Consider the following 23,986-nt stretch of genomic DNA (forward strand, 5'->3'; position numbering starts at 1 on the left):
TAAATTTGTATATTTCTCTGCCTGCAGTATGCAATGGCTGGAGCAAAGCACTTTGTGAATACCATGGGCACAGTAGATAATCCAAAGGGAAGTACAGAGAACTAATAGTGCATACAGCCGGCCCTGGAACGTACATTTCCTGCAAGATTCCCTTATGAGGATGTGCAGATAAGCTTATTTTAAAGTCTAGGGTGACCAGTCAGGAGTCCTTGGCTGGCATAGGAAGCAGCTGCTGGAGTGTAAGCATTCTGAATTTTGGTACTACCAGGAAGGTGTTGAGAATGGACAGATCCAGGATAGGGCACCAACAGTTCGCTTTTCTGGGCACCAGGATCAGTCTGGAGTAGAAACCCTGTCCCCTTTGCTCTATTGGAACAGGTTGAATAGCTCTGACACTGAGAAGAGAAAGTACTTGCTTTTGAGCCTCTGCCCACTGGTTTGGAGAAAGGTCTGGCAACCCGCTTGGGGTTGGCAGTGGGTGGAAGTAGAATCTGTATCCCTGGGATACAATGTTTAGGACCCACTTGTCCTGGGTAATGTACTTCCAGTTTTTTGCATGCAGGACAAGTTTTCCTCCTAGGGGTGCAAGTACTTGGGCATGGCTGGGAAGGATGATAGACACGTCACTGTGAACTTTTTCCATAAGGGGTGGCTTACCACTCCCTGTTTTTGAGGTGGGAGCACTCCATTGTTTAGATCTCAGCATACCCTGAGACTGTAGTATTTGTGGTCTGTTGCCCCTGGGTTTGGATTGATGTCTGGGAGGGACTGGAAAGGACCAGTTTTTAGAAGGCCAATGCCTACTGAATCTAGGTGGCTGTACCTGTAATAAATCTTTAACAGTTTGCATAGATTTAGCTTTTTCCTCCATCTTTTTAAGAACTACTTTTGTGCCAAACAAACATTCTTGGTTTAATGGAGCATCTAGTAATTTTGCTTTGACATGGTTTGGCAAGATTTGTTCGTTCAGCCAAGCATGCCTTCTCAGTACAGACCCAGTGACAGCAGCCCTGCAAAATGCTTCTAAGGCATCAAAACCACACTGCAAAGTATGTTTACTAACTTGGTTTGCAGAATGCATTAACTCCTGTAAATCTTTATTTTCTGTACAATCAGGAATCAACATCATTTTTTTTGTTTAACTAGCTCCATAATATGCTATTTCAAAATGTGAAACTGGCAATTTAAAGCCCTGATGGCAAAAGTTGCTGAAGTACATACCCTCTTACCCAGTCTAAAACCCTAGAATCCCTCTCCGAAGGGGTATGGTTTTTGGCTCTAGTAGCCTTAATCCTTTAGATCCCTGGGAAATGGTCTCTGGATCCGCAGTGAGATTTTTAAAGAGAAATTTGTGAGTCAGGTACTTTATAGCACCTATCAGGCTTTCTAGGAGCTGGTAGTAATGTTTCAGGGGAAAGACTAAATTCCATGAAGACATCTTCTACAATATCCAGGACAGTGTGTATAGTTAGAAGCTTGTGCTGAGGCTAGTCTAAAAATTCTCGGAATTTCTTTTTGGACTGTGGGTAGTCCTGGCATTCCCAGCGGAAATGCTCTCTTACGGTATGCAAGGTTTCACCAAAAGAAAAGTCCTATGGAGGGAAAGCAGAGGGAATGGAATCCTCTGCATCTGAATCCTCATAGGTAGATAAGGGTATGTCCTGCTAATCAGAGGGATCAGAGTCATCGGACTCATGGTCTGTAAAAGCAGAAGGAAAATCAATTTAGTCTTTTAGAGGGGGAATGCTGTCTTCCCCCAATTAAAGTAATAAGGTCTTCAGCCATTCTAAGCATTTGTTTCTGTGGCATGGGAGCTTGAGAATGCTCTTTGGTCGTAAGTTTCCTAGGCATAGTGCAAACTCTGGGCCTGAGAAACTTGTTAGTTTTAGTCAGAAATGAAGTAGTCTGTTTAATACCAACATCAGAAGGTCTGAATACACCCTCAGAAGCCGCTGCCTGCACAGCGGCTCCAGACCCATCCAAAGTAGAGACATCCCCAGGTTCCATAGTCAAAGAAGCATCTTAAAGGCATACCACACTCCGAATGGGTCTCAGAGGTCTGCGTATCTGTAGAAGCAGGTATCAGGGGCTGCGAAGGCGCCTCATTGAGTACCGGCAAACTGGCGACTAGCTTAACAGAAGTGCAGTTGGCAGTTTTGGACCTATGCAGTTGTCTATCCTTACACTTTTTCGGAAGATCGGTGGTCGGACGGCTTATCAAAGCCATTTCGGAATATGGATAACGAGAGCAAAATAATTTATCGACAAATATAGCCCGACGACGAATAGTTGGGGCATTAAACAAGGCACAAAACCGACAGCGAGGAACGTTGTGGGCTGGGCCTAAACAGGTAACGCAGTAAGAATGAATCACTGTGAGGTATTTGCTTTCCACAGCCAAGACAATTAACTTTTTCTGACCTCGGTTAGAACAAGAAAAAAGAATCCCCAATGGGGAATTTAGCTTGAAGACTTCAGGTTTGAAACTAGAAAAACAAAAGTTTCAGGTAACGGCCGACCAGCACTTGCTAACTGCTTCTGCGTCGGGCGGCCACATGGCAAGAAAAGCTAATGTAATGGCATCGGCTGCAGGTTTTATACCCCTGATGACCTGACGTCATGGAAGAAGAGATAGCATCTGACCCAGAAATCCCAAGACTCTGGTATTCGGGCTGACTGAGGGCTACCTGCAGGCAGATAACCCAAGTGTGATGACTGCAACATTGGAACACGAAGAACATCAGTGAATACACTAGAACATCTACATTTATGGTAAGTGTACACAACTGTACTATGCTCATCTTTCACTGTTGCAGTCATTACACACGGGTTGATTCCCAAAGCTGAAGAATGGGTGGAGGCAGTCAAGAGGAGTTGGGGCTGGCTAGAATGCCCTGCAGGACTGTGGTTGCAAAGCCCACCCTGGATTTGGAAAATATAGGCAGGAGGTCATGCTTGGTGAAGGTATGAACAGAATTCCAAGTTGCAGGCTCCAGAATGTCTCTGGTAAGGACTTCTCTGAAAAAGACTGTCAAGGTTGAAGTTGCCCTAGTGGAATGTGTTCTGATCTCTCTGAGGGGGTGGTTTCCCATGGTGCTTTTAACAGAAATGGATACACTGTGCTATCCATTTGGAGATGGTTTGCTTTGACATGGCCTTGCCCTCTGCCCCTGATGCACAGCTGACTAGTAACTGGTCAGATTTCCTAAAGGACTTAGTCCTATCAAAGTAGAATCTGAGCTGTCTGTGCACATCTAAAGAGTGCAGGATCCTTTCCCCCTTATTTTTGATTGGTGAAAAAGGTGGGGAAATGGAGAGATTGGTGGAGAGCCACACTGGTCACCACTTTAGGCATGAAAGTTGCGTTAGTCCTGAGCAAGGTTGCCAGACGTCCCTATTTGGGCGGGACTATCCCGAGATCAGCAGCCTGATCCCGAGTCCCGCCCTGCCGGTTTAAATCCCAGGCAGCCTCTGCTTTGTTTTTTTTTTTTTTGATTGGCCCGTATACGGGCCAATCAAAAATCGCTAAACACGGAGCTTCTTGAGTTTAATGCGGAAGTTCCGCATTAAACAGAAGTAGCTCCTTGTTTAGCGATTTTTGATTGGCCCGTATACCGGTACACGGGCCAATCAAAACATCGCAAAACAGAGCTACTTCTGTGTAATGCGGAACTGCGATGTTCTGCATTAAACAGAAGTATCTCCGTGTTTAGCAATTTTTGATTGTCCCGTATACCGGTATACGGGCCAATCAAAACGTAGCAAAACAGAGCTACTTCTGTTTAATGCGAAACTCTGATGTTCCGCATTAAAGACATGGAAGACTATTTTTTTTTTTTGTTAGTCTTCACTTACAGTGAAAGTTTTTTTTTTTTAGTCCCTACCTGGCCTGTTGGAAATCTGGCAACCCTGGTCCTGAGGGAGACCCAGTCAGCCTGAAAAATAATGAAGGGTTCCACATCCATAAGTGCTTGTAGCTCCAGCACTCTTTTGGCTGAAGTGATGGCCAGAAGCAAGGCTGTTTTCCAAGAGAGGAACTTTAAGTCTGCTGACGGTGCAGGCTCAAAGGGGGGGGGGGGGGTAGCGTGAGCTTTTCCAACACAAAGTTAAGGTTCCAAGCTGGGCTAAGGGCTCTTCTTGGTGGCCTTGTTCACCCGTCTCATGAATTGCTTGATTAGAGGGTGCGAGAAGAGAGGTGGCTCAGTGCTGTAATGAGCAGAGACATGGCTCTTAATGGAAGAGAGGGACAGGCCTCTATGGAGTATGTCTGCTAGGTAATCCAGGATGAGAGGTAAGGAGGGCTGTGCTGGGTCCGCTCCTTTAGTCTGGATCCAGGAACAATACCTTTTCCACTTGTCAGCATGGGATTTTCTAGTACTGGGCCGTCTGGCTTCACGTATGACATCCAGTACCTGCTTGCTTAGCCTAGCCCCTGGAGAAGAGGTCAAGGAATAAGCCAGGTTGCAAGGTTCAGGGTCTGCAATTGCGGATGCAAGAACTGTCCCTCCTGCTGGAGTCAGAAGAGTTGGGATCTTTGTGAGGTGCTGTGGAGGCAATGGTGACAGACAGCGCAGTAGTGGGTACCAGTGTTGGCATAGCCAGTCTGGGGCAATCAGGATTGCCCTTGGTCTTTCCTCCCTTATTTTGAGTAATACTCTTCTAAGTAGAGGGGGAAAAGCATAGATTGAGAGGTTTGCCCACTGGAGAAAGAGGGCATCCACTTTCCAGGCCTTGCTGAGAGGATACCTGGTGCAGAATTTGCTGAGCTGGTGGTTGTAGGGGGAGGCAAACAGGTCCACCTTCGCGTTTCCCCATTCCTAGGTCACAAGGCTGAAGGTGTTTTGGTTTGCCACTCATGTGGGTCTAGGAGATTTCTGCTTAAGTTGTCTGTCAGAGTGTTTTGTTTGCCTGGCAGGAATTGAGCTTGCAGGTGAATATGAATGGCCGAGGCAGTGTTCTAAAGGGTCATGGCTAGCCAACTGAGTGGGTAAGAGTGGGTTCCGCCCTACTTGTTGATGTAAAACATCACTGTGATGTTGTCGGTTTTGATTAGAAGGGGTCCCAGAGAGAGTAGGGATCTGAAAGCTGCCAGAGTGTACTGAACAGCTAGCATCTCCTTTTAGTTGATGTGCAGATGAATTTGATTAGGGCTCCAGTTGCACTGAATGCACCTGCCGTCCAGATGCGCACCCCACACATAGTCTGAAGCGTCTGTGGTTATGGTCTGGGTGGCGTGGGATTGTGTAAAGGGAAGTCCCTTGCCGTGGTTGCATGCTGCTGCCCACCAGAGGAACTCTTTCCTTAGACAAGGTATCATAGGTATGATGGTTTCCAGGTCCAAAGAATGTTGGCACCAAAGACTTAAGTACCATTGAAGTTTCCTCATATGCACAGTCTAGCATATGAAATTAGTCGAATGCAGGAGACCATGAACTCTAGAGCTTGCAGGATTTTCCTTGCGGATAACTGGGTTTTGGTGGCCATATGAGAGAAGTTGCCTGTCAGATGGGTTTGTTTTTCTGGAGTAAGGAAAGCCATCTGGGATGCTGTGTCCAGGCTTGCTCCCAGGAATACAATTTTTTGACTAGAGACAAGTTTGGATTTCTTTTCGTTGATAGTGTATCGCAAGGAGGTTAGAAGGTACTTCACAAATGTCAGGTGCTGCAACACCTTTTCCTGTACGCCTCCCTGAATCAGGCAATTGTCCAAGTAGGGGTAACTTTGAATATTTCTCTGTCTGCAATAGGTGGAGCCAAGCATTTTGTGAAAACTCTGGGAGCAGTGGATAAGCCAAATGGAAGTGCAGAAAACTGATTATGCATAGGTCCTGCCCTGAAATGTAAACATTTCCTGCAGGAGTACCTGATTGGGATGTGCAGAAAGCCCTCCTTTAGATCTAGAGTGGCTTAACAGACATCTTTGGACAGCATAGGGAGAAGCCGCTGGAGGGAGAATATTTTGAATTTTGGAACCACCAGGAAGGTGTTCAGAATGGATAGATGTAATATTGGGCGCCAAGTGCCCTCTTTTCTGGGTACCAGGAAAAGTCGAATAAAAACCTTGGCCTATCTGTTCTGCAGGAGAAGGCTGAATTGCCCCTATGGAGTGCCCCCAGGGACTAAACATAGTTTTGTTCCTCTGCCCACTTGTTTGTAGGAAGGTCTGGGAACCCTTTTTGGGTTGGCAGCGTGTGGAAATGAAATTGTTGGTGATGGAGGTTCAGTTTTACATAGTGGGCAAGCTTTCCCCCTAGGGGCACAAGCAATCCGGCAGAGGTGAGAAGAGGAGTTGAGAAGTCATTGTGAATTCTTTCCATAAGGGGGTGGCTTAGCACTCCCTGTTTTAGAAGTGGAGGTACTCCATTGTTCAGATCTCTGCACACCCTGAAACTGTAGACCGGGGGGGGGGGGGTCTGTTTCCCCTAGGTCTAGTTTGAGTAGTTGCTTTTATTACTTTAGGTCCTTGGGAGATGACCTCTGGGTCAGCAGTAGGATTTCTGAAAATAAATTTGAGTCAGGAGACTCTGTAGTACCTGACAGAAGATAATGTATCAGGAGTTAGACTGGACTCCATAAATACATCATCCACAACATCCAGAACAGGAGTGACAGGTAAGGATCTGTGCTGTGGTCAAGTCTAAAAATTCCCTGAGCCTCTTTTTGGACTGAGAATAATCCTGGCATTCTTAATGGAAATGCTCTCTCAAAGTATGCAGGGTTTCACCAAAAGAAAAATCCTCTGGAGGGGAGGCAGAAGGAATGGATTCCTCTGCATCTGAATCCTCATAAGCAGTTAAGGGTACGTCTTCATAATCAGAAACCTTAGAGTTGGACTCTGTCAGATAAAGCTGCTGGGCACAAGTCTCTTTCTTTTAGCAGGGGAAGGCTGACTTCCCCTAATCAACGATCAGGTCTTACACCATTTTAAGCATCAGTGATTCTGGCAAGGAAGCAGGCGCTTGAGTTTGGGTAGTCTTTTTTTAGGCATAGCTCATACTCTTGGCCTTAGAAACTCAGTAGTTTTAGAAAGAAGTGAAGATGCGAATAAAGTTGTTGGCTTCTGTCAAATATCGGTAGAGCGAAGAACTTCCTCAGAAGTCAGTGCCTGCACAGCGGCTCCGCACCCATCCAAGGTAGAGACATCTGCAGGTTTCCTAGTCAAAAGAAGAGTCTTGCGGCATACCGGACTACGAATGGGTCTCAGTAGTGGCCTGGAATACATAGAAGCAAGCATCAGGGGCTGCAAAAGAGCTTCACTGAGCACCAGCAAACTGGCGACTAGCTTAACGAAAGCATAGCTGGCAATTTTGGACCTGTGCGGTCTGTGTCTATCCTTACGTTTTTTCAGAAGGTTGGTAGTCAGATGGCTTACCGAAGCCATTTCGGAATACCGAGAACCAAAGTATTTATCTACAATAAGGGCCCAACGACAAATAGTTCGGGTGGTGAACAAAGCACAAAACCAGCAGCGAGGTACGTGGCGGTCTGGGCATAAACAGGTGATGCAGTAAGAATGGAAATCTCAGTGTGGTATTTGCTTTCCACAGGCAAGACCACTAACTTTTTCTGACATTGATTATAGCAAGTTGATGGAGAAATACAGAGAAGGTCAGAAGGAGTTGCATTGTCATTGTGGACTTGGAGAAAGCATATGACAGGATGCCCAGAGAGGAGTTGTGGTGTTGTATGAGGAAGTCTGGAGTGTCAACTAAGTATGTAAGAGTGGTACAGGATATGTTCGAGGGTAGTGTGACAGCCGTGAGGTCTGCGGTGGGAGTGACCGATGTGTTTAAGGTGGAGGTGTGATTACATCAAGGATCAGCTCTGAGCCCTTTCTTGTTTGCAACAGTGATGGACAGGTTGACAGACGAAATCAGACAGGAGTCCCCTTGGACTATGATGTTTGCAGATGACATTGTGATCTGTAGTGAGAGTAGGGAACAGGTGGAGGAGACCCTGGAGAGGTGGAGATATGCTCTAGAAAGAGGAGGAATGAAGGTTAGCAGGACTAAGACAGAATGTGTGTGCGAATGAGAGGGAGGATAGATGAATGGTGAGGATGCAGGGAGTAGAGATGGCAAAGGTTGAGGAGTTTAAATACTTGGGAAAAGTTCAGAGTAATGAAGTGTGGGGATGAGAGGTGAAGAAGACAGTACAGGCAGGATGGAGTGGGTGGAGAAGAGTGTCAGGAGTGATTTGTGACAACAAGTACAAGTAAGAGTAAAAGGGAAGGTCTACAAGAGTGTAGTGAGACCAGCTATGTTATAGGAGTTGGAGACAGTGGCGTTGACAAAAAGGCAGGAGTCAAGAGTTTGACGTGGCAGAGTTACAGATGTTAAGATTTGCACTGGGTGCAATGAGGGTGGACAGGATTAGGAATAAGTACATTAGAGGGTCAGCCCAGGTTGGAAGGTTTGGAGACAAAGCCAGAGAGGCAAGATTACGTTGGTTTGGACATGTGCTGAGGAGGGATGCAGAGTATATTGGGAAAAAGATGCTAAGGATGAAGCTGCCAGGTAACAGGAAAAGATGAAGGCCTAAGATTAGGTTTACTGATGTGGTGAGAGGACATGCAGGTGGTTGGTGTGACTGAGCAAGATGCAGAGAACAGGAAGAAATGGAAACAGATGATCCGCTGTGCCGACCCCTAATGGGAGCAGCCGAAAGAAGAAGGTTAGAGCAAGAAAAATTGTTCCCCAACAGGGTACTTAGCTTTAGAAGACTTCAGAAGTACTAAGCCTCTGGTACTAGGGCCGACTGCGGGCTACCACTGGCAGGATAACCCAAGTGTGATTACTGCAGCAGTGAAACATGAACATCTTTCAGTTATGAAAGAGTCCACATTATGCTGATACACAGGATAACTGAACTGAATAGGAGGCTGCAAATCAAGCAACCAACAGTTACCCATTTAGCCTAGCCTTAACACATACACACATAAAAAAGTAATCATACCCAAAGGCAAACCACTAAAACAAAAGTTTGTTCATCAGTTAAATTATACTGTCCAAATTTTCCTTAAGAGAACTCCAAAAGCAGGAAACAGATTACTCAATTTGTCATGGTTATTCACAGAAGACAAACACTGCACTGGTACGCAAGGCCATTTTAACACCGGATTAGCCACAGTCCTAATAACAATAATAAAACAGATATTTTCTATTTGATTTCTACACAGTGGTTGCAAGCATGTTATCCTTTATTGAATAAAGCACAAATTCTAAAGTACCTACCAAGTGCTCATAGGTACTGTGCTGGGATTCCCATAGTTGTCTCAGCATCTCATGTTCATGGTCCAGACAATGGATTCTCTCAAGTGATCTTAGGTACAACTGTTGATAACGTCTTTCTGCCTGTAGAAAAGCCAGTCAAAAAGGAAAAAAAAAAGCTGAATGACAACATTCACCAGAACAGCTGCTTAAATGTGGGAAATCTATTGTGGGAAAAAAGTACACTTAATAAAGGTACTTACCAATAATGATAGATCTGAAGTAGGGCCACCCTTCTTAACTTTAGTACTATAGCCAAGTCATTAGAACTGCTCAACAAATAAGCTCTTCAGGCTGCTAAACACGCTCTCTCCCTTTATCTCATCATACACCGCAAAGCCTAGTCTCTCCAAATGTGCTATGGCCACACAAAGTATAAAATTAGCAGAAGGAAAGAAGAAATAAATGCGTTTTAGATGCACTGGCATTCAGAGAAGCAGGAAAACTATGTTAGGGAGAATGGGCTTGCTTCTTTTACAGATGTGTTATTAATTTAAAGGTCTCTCTCTGTCTCTACACATATATGTATATACAGGTCAAGAGGTTGCCAAGTCCCTAGCAATTGCAGGACATAATCAAGCAAAACATCCCGTGTAGACATCACTGAGGGGACATCTCTTGGATAAGTGACACCCATATGAAGACTTGGACATAATATCCAGCTGACTTTCACAAATGTACTAATGAAAGTCCAGAGCCACTGTACAAATATTCAAAAACACATGCCTGAAGAAAGCTGTATAAGTTGCTACTGCTCTAGTGGAATGGAAATTAGAAGGATCCAGGAATACAACCAGAGTAAGCTTAAGACATTTTCTGTCCAAATTTATCATGAAGAATGGCAAAAATTACCGGAAGTTTTTGCAGACTGCTTTAAAGTCTCAGAAAAGAAACTGAGTTACATGTCCGTGCTGTGAAGCAGATATTTTCTATTGTTAGAATACTTAGGAGAAAATACAAGAAAAACAGTCTAGTTAAGGTTCATCCCTCTGGCCATTTTAAAAATGAAAGGATTACTTGTTATGGTCAACTTGTCCTTGTACAAACCAAATAGCCGTACTTGTTACCTCTCTGTTAAAGACAGCGGGGCCCTTGGCTGAGTGCACTACTCCTCAAAGCCCTCAGTGTCATTTGATACCCATGATTTAAGGATTAATCTGCTCCTCCAAATCCTTGGAATTCAGAAACTGTCCACAGTTAAGATTTACTTTCACAAAGTGGACTGACATGAAGGAGAAATAGATAAAATCAGAGTGCACCCATAGTACAACTAGGCAATCTTATAGCTAGACTCCAGGATTAAAGACTAATAGCTGTACATATCAAATCATTTGACTGGAGCTGACGTTCACTAGTTTGCCTTTGGAAACCTGGTTTATATGGAGTCCATGTGCATTCTGAGCAGTATTTTTCACAAGGCACCTGGAAAAGGACATTGCTGTTTATCTTGGCCATCAGAGATAGAGTGAAAGAACAGTGTTTTTTGTATGGCCAACTGTGCAACATCAAAGTTTTTTTTTTTTTTTTTGTAAGTTAACCAAGAACCTCCACTAACCCTGAAGAGGCACTCCAGGCAGGGAAATCCTCTTTATCAGCATTCAGCTCTAAATGCAACTTAGAAGACAGCAGCTGGGAAGAAAATAATCTGAGCAGTAAGAACCTCATACAGGGTTGGTGAGAAACTCCAGCCATTGCAACTACACAAAAAGACAAACACGGGATGATAGAAATGAATGCATTAACTATGGAGGCAAGAGAAAAATGAGGCGAGTCAAGTGAGCAACAAAAGATAAAGGTGACTGGTCATGAGATGGATACAGTTTGGGTACATGCTGAAATGCAAGCAAGATCTTTCCACACTGATTTTTCCAAGGATGAGTATAGCACTAAACTGAAAGCTCCAATTAGACTGCAAAATAGCAATACAGCTAGAGAAACAGCCTCCTATAAAACGGAAAGGGAAGTTCCACTGATCAGTAACTGACAGGAGTTTGACTAGGTATCTTATCACTAGATGCTGTCAGAAGGTATTGCTGCTGCTCGGATTACTTAGAAACTTTAAAGCCAAACATATCTGAAACTATTTTGTCTTATTCTTTTCATGCTTTTCCAGCTGACAGCAACAAGCAAATGCTTTTATTTTTCCAGTTTGAAGATATGGCAACACTGAAGGACCTTGGTATTTAGTTTTTTTTTTTTTTTAATAACTCTAGTGTTATAAAATACTGGCAGTGAGCAAAGAAGCCATATAAACTAGTTTTGTTGACAAGATGCAAATGAGATGTGACATCTAGCTTTTGAACTGTCACTGGTAGATATTTCAAGGACAGACTATTTTCCCAACCCTTATATCATCAGAATTTATATATATGTATATATATATATATATATATATATATATATATATATATATATATATATATATATATATATATATATATATATATATATATATAATATATATATATATATATATATATATATATATATATATAAAGTCCTGAATTCTCTTTATATATATTTATATATGAGCATATATATAATATATATATATATTATATATATATATATAGTTATATAATATATATATATATATATATATATATAAAATTGATATGCTTTATGAATTGCAAGGATTCTACTACGTTTAGAAATTGTCAATATGGCCATATCTGAAGAAACAAGTCAATTGATACTTTAAAAGGAACATTTATATTTAGTGACATTTCTTTAACTTGCTACAAAAATTATAAAATACTGATAAACAGGCAAAACTGACCCAAATATCATTAAATCACAGGTATAAAGGATTTAATATATTGTGGTGAAAAAAGCTCGGACTGAATTTCAAATAGTTATTTGACAGTATAATTAAATGCAGTGCTCAATATGATGCAAGTAATTTTAAAAAAATACTTCGCTCCTGACAGTTTGTTAAAGGGCAAGTTTAATATTAGGTTTTTAATTCTGAACACCAAGAGGCGAGAGTTTTGAAAACTAGACAGTTTGCAGAACACAGTTTTAAGCAATAAGGGGTTGCAGCAGTGGGTAAGATGATTTCTTTCTGTGTGCTCAGGGAAGCTGTGCTTATTTGTCCTGGAAAATGAAGTGCATCACAGTTACCCATTAGCTGGTAAGTAGACGTTAGTAGCAGCGACTGCACCTCTCTCTCCTGCTTCAAAGTTGAGAGAGATTGTGCGCATATTTTCACTTTACTGCTGATTCTTCTATTTCATAGTTTGTTGGGAAATAAAGCTCATCATACAACAAATTGCATGAAATCTATTATTCTGATTGCTACTCCTTGGTAGTCGTTGGTACAGTAAAGTTTTAATGATCACAATGCGATAGTTCCCATACTCAACATATTGGACAGGGGCGAATTACTATGCTTTACAGACAAAAATGGCATTATCTTGGTAATGCAAATCTGAGCTATGGCTTTACATTAGATGTGAAAAGGAATGGGAATAACGTCGTCAACAGGGTTATTAGAGCCTCTAAGAAGGTTCTTAGACTAAAGATTGAGGTACAGAGCAGGGGATGATTTTCAATTAGGTGAGAAAACTGATTACAAGCAATTTCACAGAAAGAGGTCAATATTAAGATTACTGACGTGGAACGTTAATAGCATCACCAACACAATGGAGCAAGAGGGGATCCTATCTTCAATACAGTAAAACTGTTGACCCAGCAGGAGATTTAGCTAGATAAAAGCAAACCTGCAAAAATTACAGACACATTAAGTTTGGGGGTATGTTCTAGCTATCAAAATGACAGACAAATGGATACTAATTTTATTGACTATGGCCCTACAATCTGAGGTTCAGGAAAAACTGGTGGATCAGGATTACTCTGCAGCAATCAAGGGTCACAGTGGTACACAAGACCTTGATAGCCATCAGATACACACCTTCCAAACTGAAAACTGGAAATAATTATTCAAATCACTGCCTCAGGAGTGGCATTTGTAGACTGATTCAATTATTCAGTAGACTAGAATTTAGTGACTAACTCATCAACTAGTAGTTCCTTTACCAGTACACTAGGAACTTGAGACTAAAATATTTGTCTCTATTCAAACTGAACTGTATGGAAACAATTTACTTATTACTTGCTTTAATGGAACTGTTGGTCTAGAACAGAACCTTCAACTGTTCAAATCTTGCTTCTATTCTTTTACTGTTAGCCTTTATATTTCCTGGAATTTGGACATTTATTATTTCCCTACCTGTGAGAATCTGAAAAACTCAATATTTGGCTGAAGGAGCTCTTGCAGTAAGCTTTTCAAATGATAGACAGAAAATGCAGAGATCTGGAAGATGGGCAAACAAATGCTGAAGGAACAATTTATTAGATTTACACGAGGGAAGTAATCATGCAGCTCACTATAAAAAAATTGAGAAAATAAGATCTTCAGATAAACTGAGCCTTGAACCAGAAGACTCAATTCACTGGTTCAGAACTGGCGTAATATAGGTATGTATGTATATATATATATATATATATATATATATATATATATATATATATATATATATATATATATATATATATATACACATATACACATATATACATACATAGATATATATATATATATATATATATATATACACACACATACATACATGTGTGTGTGTGTGTGTATGTATACACATGTATCTTGCAACTAAGACTGACTGTACTCAAAAAAGGAAATGCAAAACAATGTTGCAAAAAGGGTGTTTGCTATGCAAACTGAGATCATGCCACAAATACACATCCTGGGACATCGAGAACAAGACATTAGTTGACATGCAACACGCTTAACATTTGCTTTACTATTGACTAAAGTCAATAAACAACCACTGGGGGGAACAATACCTCCTTGAGATATACGAATTTGTTAAATTTCTAACAGAAGGCAGATTGCGAGGAAAAAGAAGTACTTAAAAGAACCCTGGATGCAATATCGGGATTTGGGGGGGGGGGGGTTGGAAACAAGCTAGGTTTGACAAGTAAGACAACAAGAATAATTACAGCTTCACCGCATGAATTTGTGGAAAGGATGAACGTTTTTAAATTTCTTGTTACTTCCATAAACTGTGTTGAACTAGTATGGATGTGCATGAAGAGAACAGGTATGGACTAGTTTAGACCAGTATACAGGCTTTGCTGTATTCTGGGCTGTGGTGTAGTTCCTGTGTTGTCCATTGCCTTACTTGGATAGAAGGAAGTTTCTTTGCTCACCAGTGGGAGTGGGGAGCCTTGAGTAGCCTATCTGTCCCTGAAGGAGTGACCTCAGCACAAGAGCTTGTAGTAATTGGTTGTTTTGGACCATTTCTAGCTCTTTTGAAGTTCCCTGTTTAAAATCCGCGTTTGCATGGCTTTGCGCATTTGCGTGCATAGCGCAGCGCCGGTTAAACCTTTTCTGGCTCCGCCAAGTCTGCTCTTCAAATTTTCCTTTAAGAAAGCTCTACTCTTATAATAATCAGTCTAATCGCTTTATTATAAGCCTAGCACTTGTTCTCAAAACCTCTCTTCTAAGTAAGCACTCGCTAACTAAAGTAAGCACTGCATCCACCTACCTTCCCCTGTGAGTACCCACTTCCCTTAAAGGCACAGCACTCCCTTATAATATTCTAGCATGTCGAGTGGTAGATTACTAGCATCCTCTCCGGTTCAGATGGTTAATCTGGGAATCTTGAGACAATGCTACAATTGCCTCATGTACACAGACGACCCTCTCCCCCTGCCAACAAATACATGCGAGAGATGCAACTATATAGCCAAACTGGAGGCTGAACTCTCAACTCAGGACTGGCAAGACCAGATAGGAGGAGAAGGTAACCACACACACACCAAACCCAGTCCCACATAGACCTACCACAACTGCAAACCAAACACATAACAACACAAAGACATACTTGGAGGCTCTAACAAAAAACTTATCAAAACAACAGAGGCTCCCAAAGCAGACACCCAAAAAATCCACCACATCAAAACATAACACATGCAACACATACTTCAATAAATCAGTGTGTCAAACAATCGCAGCCCTTAAAGCCAAACACCATGCCTGATACACTAGTAATAGGTGACTCTCTAGTCAGACACACTGACGTTCCGCTTACCAGGCTGAACAAGGAGAGGGTAACGGTGAGCTGCCTATCGGGAGCTAGGATCCGCCACGTAACACACGCACTCAGGCCACTCCAAAGCAAATACAAATATGACTCGGTCATTGTCCATGCCGGCGTGAATGACCTGAGACGTACCTCCCTGAACTACATGAAAAGAGACAGAGGAGCTCTCTGATTATGTAGCCCAGGCTGGTATGACCCTGACCAGCATCTTGCCCTCACCAAGAATGATGCCACAATACAAAGACAAGATGATCAGCTTTAATAATCGTCTCAAATACTGGTGTCATTCTAGGGGGATCCAATGTCTGTCTGCTTGGGATGACATGCTGGACGAGCCATGCTGCTTCGCAAGGGACGGCTTGCATCTGTCACCACTGGGCTTCCGGATATTGGCCAAGGCTCTTGCCTCCCCCATAGTGCCTTTTTTAGGCAAGGCTCAAAAGACAAACCCACCTCCTTAGAAAACAAAAATGGAAAAAAATTAAGGGTAATGCTGCTCACTGCCAGAAGTCTAAATCTCAAGATGCAGGCTCTCGAAGCACTCCTCAGTATGGAGAACATCGATGTCTGTGCAGTAACAAACCTGGTTCAAGGCTCCTGAGAGCACCCCAGCACTACCAGGCTATACCTCGTATCATGCTTTTCGACCCCAAAACTCGGGCCAAACCAAAAAGGGAGGGGGAGTGTCCATATTCATCAAGGACTCTCACACCTCCAGGTTAGTGGCAACACATGAAGCATCAGAGACCATCCAGGTGCAACTAACCGTAGGCAAAACTGCTATACAACTGGTAGCATGTTACAGACCACCCTCCCAATCTCAGGAACCCCATTCAGCCTTCCTGAAGACATTGGGGGATATGAATGTCTCACCAAACACCATCATATTGGGAGACTTCAACTACCCTAACATAGACTGGGTGCATTATTCTAGCCCAAACACCCTAGCCCAAAGGTTCCTGGAATTCATAAATTCAAATGCAATGGAACAGTTAGTCACCTCTCCCACAAGGGGAGATAATATACTAGACCTGATCATCACAAACATGGGGACAAAGTGCTCCACACCGGAAGTATACCCCTCACTAGCGAGATCTGACCACAAACTAATCACCCTAGATATACATATATCCCACCTCCACCCCCAACATAAAAGACTACAGTGAAAAACTTCTCAAAAGCCGACTTTACACTTCTTAAAACTGAGATGGTATCCTTTAAGCCCACTGGGCCAGTGGAAACCACATCCCACAATGCAGAATCCTTCACAAATGCTTTCTATGGACATCTCCAAGAATGCATGGATCATGCAATCCCAAATAAAACCAAGACCCTCTCCACCAAGGGCAGGCGTCCTGTCTGGTGGACCCCAGCCATAAACAAATTGTATAACAAAAGAATGAAGCTACTGCACGACAGAGCAAAATCCCATAAAGAGAAGGCATCTCTGATCAGCACTAGTAGAAAGCTACGTTCTCTCATAAAAATATCCAAGGCCAACTTTGAGAGAAAAATCGCTATGGACACTAAAGATAACCACAAGGCCTTCTTCAGCTAAGTTAGAAACATGGGCAGAAACCCTCAGAAATGTTTAGAGTTAGTTCACAATGACAAAAAATACACTGAACCCACAGATATTGCCAACATTCTGGCAGACAGATTCAGTACAAATTTCTCCCCTCCCTCACCCCCAAAAGAAGAAATACTTATCCCAGCTGAATGTAACCTCCCTGTCATCTCAGATGTCCAGGTGAGAACCGCCCTCAGCAAAGCTAAAAACACAGCATCAATGGGACCTGACAGTATCCCGGGTTGCGGGCTATGTGAACTCCAAGAGAAGCTAAACCAGCACATAAAAATGCTATTTAACCTTAGCCTTACTACAGGATATGTACCTGAACACTGGCGTAGAGCAACAGTAGTCCCACTCCACAAAGGAGGCACCTCTGCAGACCCTGGTAACTACCGCCCCATAAGCTTAACCAGCCTGGTCTGCAAAGCTATGGAAAGAATCATTATGGAACTCAGAGACATTGGGGACTTAAAGACACTTGATCTCACCCAGTTCGGCTTTGTAAAGGGCAGATCCTGCCTTTTGAACCTGGTTGACTTTTTCGAAACAGTCACTAGAGCCATCGACGAGGGCAAAGCAGTCCATACAGCCCACCTGGACTTGGCTAAAGCTTTCGACACAATACCCCACTCTGGCATCATAGACAAGCTCAACAGCTTAAATGTAAATCCATATGTCACAAAATGGGTGGCAAACTGGCTAAAGGATAGTACCCATAACGTCAAAATCGCTGGAGCCATGTCAGACTCAAAGCCAGTCACAAGTGGTGTCCCACAGGACTCTGTCCTGGGACCCCTCTTGTTCGGCATTTATTTCTCAGATGTGAAAACAAACATGGGAGGGTTGTGGCTGACAAAGTTCGCAGATGACTGCAAACTAGGCACCATAGTCGATACACCAGCTGACACATACATCCTACAGAAAGGCCTCACTGAAACGGACAACTGGTGCCGGAGTCATGGCCTTAAACTAAATGCCAAAAAATGTATAGTCATCCCCTTTGGGAAAAACAAAGTACCCACAAATTATCACAGACAGTAACCCACTGAGTACGGAAAAAGTAATCTGAGACCTGGGCACCCAAGTCGATGGTGACCTCTCATTTGATGCCCACGTTGCCAAAGTGGTTAGAAAGACTTACTACCTTGCCCACCTTATCATGAAGGGATTCAGATCCAGATCAAAGGAGGTCATTGTACCCCTATACTCCTCCCTTATCAGGCCCATGATTGAGTACAATGCCCCATTTGGTATGTACCTCACCTGGCACTTGCAACAACTAGAGACACCAAAAGTAACTCACCAAGAGGATCAAGGGTCTCCAACATATGTCATATGCTGCCAGACTAAAGAAACTCCAGCTCTATTCAGTAGCATACCGCCTGCTCAGAGGTGATCTGTGCCTGACGTACAAGGCCGTGTCCAATCAGGAATTGATGGACATGCTCCACCTCAAAAAATCCAAATCCATCAGAACCACGAGAGCTAAAGATTTAAACCTCAGCACAAATATGAATAGGACGTGCTGGAGGGACAGATTCATAACTCAGAAGCTTCCCATAGTCTGGAACAGAATCCCAGTTCATGTTAGGCAGAGCCCCTCACTGACTCTCTTCAAGAGAAATCTTGACAAGTGGATGAGAGATAGTAGGTTTGCCCCAGGGGTCATCTCTGTGTCACTACTAGACAGAGGCTCAGTATTTTAAATCTACTCTGTACACTTATGTACCATTACATGGGGTGGTGAAAGCCACATCACTATGGCTAGGCTTATAAATGCCCCAGGGCAGACAGCCTAGTACTAAACTATGAAACTATGAAATATTGGTACAGCACGTGAATTTACTTAAGCAAGGAACTTGAGTGGCAGATAGAGTTATGTGAAATGCATGTAAATTAAGGATGCACAATGTAAGGACACAAACAATATGTGCAAAACCTGGAAAGTCTATGTAATCCAAATAACTACATGCATAGCTTTAATGCTTAATAAAATCTGCTGTTGAAAAAAATACTTTGATATTTTGCAAATACAGTGAAGACAAAAAACATGCTTTAACTATTTTCAGAGCACACTCATTACTCAAGTATGCAAATCCTTGTTAAATAAAACTGCATCTATACTGTCACAGTCTTAAATTGTCTCATTCCTTACATGATACTTAGCACGTTGCAAGGAAACTGTATTAGGAATATCTGCATACTGAGCTGTCACTGGGTCAGAACTCAAAGCTCATAAAAAAATGCATAGAGAAATATTTATGACACTGGATATGTACTTCACCTCCTTACCCCAAATTTATACTTGTGACAAATATTACACAAAGATAAAGATGTGGGTGTGTGTCTACCTCAGACTGACAACTAATGATATTTTTTGAAGAAGTTTACTAGAAAATTTCAAACTGTTTCAAACATATGGAACTTAATTCCTAGGAAACACCAAAAGGCTTAGATATCCTAACACCAAAAGGCTTAGACATCCTCTTTTGCCATTAACTCATAACATATACATTTTGTCATTTTTCAAGATGACAAAGTATACACATGAATCAAATCTTTACTGTGATCTTACGGAATTATACCTACAAATACATAAAATAAAAAGATAGTAATTTTATTTTACATATAGCAAAAAAAAAAAATTCAGCTAAGAGAAATAAAGCACACAGGATGATGTAATTTCCTTGACTTAGTGCTGCTCACAGATGTAGCGTTATTGATAAAGGTGATTATCCACCATCTCATCCTGAAAATCCTTTAACACAGTGATGAAACATACACACAATGGCATTCATAGATAGGGTCAAATTGGAGGTCAAAATGAATCACATTTATCAATCAGAAATTAGCAAACTACAAAATTTGTAGAACACTTACTGTACAGTAGAAATACAGGTATCAGGAAGATGAACTTTCCAGCTTTCATTAAAAGATATCACAAATTTTGACCAAGTATTAAAGGGGGGGGGGATTTTCATGGACTTAGGCATTTTACACCAAGTACAGCCGTGTAAGGAAGCTTACTATAATAATAGATATTGTAGATCACTGATGCAGTAGCCTAAGCTCTAAGAGTTATATTCTTACCTAGGATATTATGACTGGCCATATCTCAAACCTTTACGGCAGCTTCTATTTCCTCAAACTGCCATTAGCTTGAACACAGCCAATTCAGATGCAAACGGTCAGGAGGAGAAGGTTAACACTTGCACCACACCTTCCGCCTCACAAACATACTAAACCAGCACTGGCAAAAAATGCACAAATACACAAAATCATACTAAAGAGGCTCAAAATAAAAACCTGCAAAAGCATCACAGACCTCCAAAGCAGACTCACAAAAAACCTGCACTTCCTGTCACAAACCAGACAACACACAAAACACACAGTGTGCCACACAATCACAGCCCTTAAGGCGAAATAACATACCTAACACTAGTAATAGGAGACTCTATAGTCAGGCACACTGACATCCCACTCACTAGGCTTGACAAGGAGGTTACCGTTAACCTGCCTGTCGGGAGCCAGAATCTGCCACATAACACAAGCACTCAGGTCACTCCAGAACAAGTACAAATATGACACTGTCATTGTTCATGTTGGTGCGAATGACCTGAGACATACCTCTCTGGACTACGTGAGGAGAAACATGGAAGAGCTCTCTGATCATGTAAGCCTAGGTGGGTATGACCCTGAGTAGCATCCGGCCCGCATCAAGAATGATACCACAGTATAAAGAAAAAATTATTTCAACAATTGGCTAAGCTTCTGGTGTCAAAGGGGATCCAGTATCTGTCAGCCTGGGAAGACATGCTCGACAAGCCTCATTGCTTCGCAAGAGACGGCCTGCACCTATCATCCCCTAGGCTTTCGAATACTGGCCAAAGCTCTTGCTGCCCCCATAGTGCCTTTTTTAGGCAAGGCTCAAAAGTCAAACCCATCTCCGTAAACAGCACAAATAAAAAAATTAGGGTTAAGCTACACAACGCCAGGAGATTAAATCTCAAAATGCACGTGCTTGAAGCACTACTCAGTATGGAGGACGTAGACATCTGTGCAGTAACTGAAACCTGGTTCAAGGCTCCATAAAGCACCCTAGCACTACCAGGCTACAACTCATACAACACATTTTGGCCACAGAACATAGACAAAAACACAAAAGGAGGGGGTGCATCCATATTCATCATGGATACCTACACCTCCAGGTTAATGGCATAGCATGATACCTCAATCCATGTGCAACTATCAGGCAAATCTGCAATGCAAATTGTGGCCTGCTACAGATCACCCTCCATGACCCAGGAACCACCACTCCGCCTTTCTGGAGACACTTGAAAACATGAAGGTCCTACCAAACACAATGATATTGGGCGATTTCAATTATCCTACTGTTAACTGGGAAAACTAATCAAGTACAAACTCCCAGGTCCAGCGCTTCCTGGAATTTATCAACTCAAATGCCCTGCATCAGCTGGTAAACTCCCCTACCAGAGGTGAAAACATTGGACCTGGTCATCACCAACATGGGAGACAAGTGTTCCACACCAGAGATCAATCAGTCACTGGTTAGATCAGACCACAAACTAATCACTCTGGATGTCCACACCACCACCAACCAAAGAAACCAGAGTGAAAAACATTTCTATAGCAAACTTCACCTTACTTAAGACAGAGGTGGTAAGTTTCACAGCCCCCACGCTAAAGGATAACAGAGTCCAAGATGAAGAAACCTTTACAAAAGCACTCCATGAGTGCCTACAAGGATGCACGGATCATTCCATCCCTAGCAAAACCAAGACCCACTCCCCTAAGAAAAGGAAACCAGTCTGGTGGACCCATGCCTTAAACAGGCTATACAATAGAAAGAGGAAACTAGTTCAGAAAAAAAGCAAATTCCAATAAGGAAAGACATCCCTGATCAGTATCAGTAAGAAACTAAGGTGCCTCATAAAATCCTCCAAGGCTAACTTCGAAAGAAAAATAGCCAAGGATTTGAAAGATGACAAAGCCTTCTTTAGCTATGTCAAGAATCTAAGTGGCAACTCGCAGATATGCTCTGAGCTAGTGCAAAATAGCACAAAATATACTGAAACAACTGATATTGCAAACATCCTGGCAGATAGATTCAGTGCAAACATCACCCCCAAAAGGGCCAACAACAATACCAGAAAAGTGTAGTTTCCCGGAAATAACAGACACAGGTAAAAACAGCCGTTTCAAAAGCCAAAAGCACAGCGTTAATGGGGCCAGATGATGTCCCAAGCTGCGTCTTGCACAAACTACACAACGAAATAACCCCCCACCTAAACACACTGCTCAGCCGCAGCCTCTCCACAGGCTACGTGCCCATAGAATGACGCACAGCAACGGTTATTCTGCTTTATAAAGGAGGGGCCAAAACTGACCCTGGTAACTATCACCCCATAAGCCTGACTAGCCTGGTCTGCAAGGCTATGGAGTGCATCATCATGGAACTCATTAACAAAGACATTGGGAACCTCCAAACAAGGGCAGATCATGCCTACTAAACCTGGTTGACTTCTTTGAGACAATCACCAGGGCCATAGACGAGGGGAAGGTAGTTCACACAGCCTACCTTGACCGCGCCTAGGCTTTTGACACCATTCCCCCCTCAGGAATTATAGAAAAACTCACCACCCTCAACATAAACCCCAACGTCACGAGATGGGTTGCCAACTGGCTTACAGACAGAACTCGCACAGTAAGAAAAGCGGGCTCCAAGTCTGACTCTAAACCAGTTATAAGTGGTGTCTCATAAGGCTCGGTCCTGGGATCCCTACTGTTCGGCATATACTTCTCAGAAGTACAGGCAAACACAGAAAGACTATGTCTAACCAAGTTCGCCGATGACTGCAAACTGGGAGCCATAACTGACCATCCGACTGACAAGGACATTCTCCAAAAGGGTCTTACTGAGACGGACACCTGGTGTTAAAGTCATGGTCTCAAGCTAAATGCCAAAAAATGCATAGTCATCACGTTTGGTAAAAACAAAACACCCATGAATTACCACATAGGTAGCAGCCCCCTTAATACAGAAGATGTAATAAGAGATCTGGGGACCCAGGTAGATAGTAATCTCTCCTTTGACAATCATATTGCCAAAGTAGTTAGGAAATACTTTTATGTGGCCCATCTAATTACTAAAGGGTTCACATACAGAAATAAAGAGATTATAGTGCCCCTGTACTCATCACACCCATCAGAGTACAATGCTCCATTTGGGATATACCTCACAAAACTCTTCCAACAGCTGGAAAGACCACAAAAGTACCTTAGCAACAGGATTACTGGCCTCAAACATATGTCCTATGCAGCCTGACTGGAAAAACTCCAGCTGTACTCATTTGCATATCGTTTACTCAGAGGAGACCTCTACCTGGCTTAAAGCCATGTCCAACTCATAATTGATGGACATGCTCCACCTAAAGAAATCCAAGTCACTGCGAGCCACTCGCACTAGTGAGCTAAACCTCGCCACAACAATACCTAGAAAATAAGAAAAATACACCACCGTTGAATCTGGTAAACGCAACTGTCCCAATAAGTAATAAATAAAGCACTCAGAAATATGAGGGATGTTGCGAAGTGAGCTTAGAGAGTCTCAGAAATGAACCTGTCACAAAATGCAAGTGATCCACAAATGTTGAGACTCCACAGATTTATTGTTCCAGAAACACACTTTGGATAAGTGCTTTCACTACAAATAGCTTTCCTTGCCTGGCAAGAACTGTGCTTGTAGTTCGATGTGCAAGTCCATGGCCATGTTCCAAAGTGACATAGCCAGTCTGCATAGGGGGTATGAATGTGTTCCTCCCTGTTTATGTACCACATAACTGCGGTGTTGTCCGTTCTTATCAATAGTTGACCTGGATGCAGAAGGTCCTTGAAAGCTATAATAGCATTCATTACTGCTAGCATTTCCTTTTGATTGATGTGAAGGTGCTTTTCTTTTTGGGACCATTTGCCCTGAATGCACCGATCTGTCATGGA

At 42.6% G+C, this 23,986-nt stretch overlaps 1 protein-coding gene across 1 annotated transcript in view; it reads right to left on the bottom strand.

Moving 5' to 3' along the window:
* The window catches only part of LOC122787605, a 707,479-nt gene extending 698,131 nt beyond the window's left edge, over positions 1-9,348 (bottom strand). Inside the window, exon 1 of the mRNA XM_044054399.1 lies at positions 9,233-9,348. Within this exon, the coding sequence (XP_043910334.1) occupies positions 9,233-9,280 (48 nt within the window). The 5' untranslated portion in view covers positions 9,281-9,348. The remainder of the gene's footprint in view (positions 1-9,232) is intronic.
* Positions 9,349-23,986: the final 14,638 nt, after the last annotated feature.

Source organism: Protopterus annectens, chromosome 13.part0 (assembly GCF_019279795.1).
Source record: "Protopterus annectens isolate FY-2018-M chromosome 13.part0, PAN1.0, whole genome shotgun sequence".
In the NCBI taxonomy this organism is placed as follows: domain Eukaryota; kingdom Metazoa; phylum Chordata; order Ceratodontiformes; family Protopteridae; genus Protopterus; species Protopterus annectens.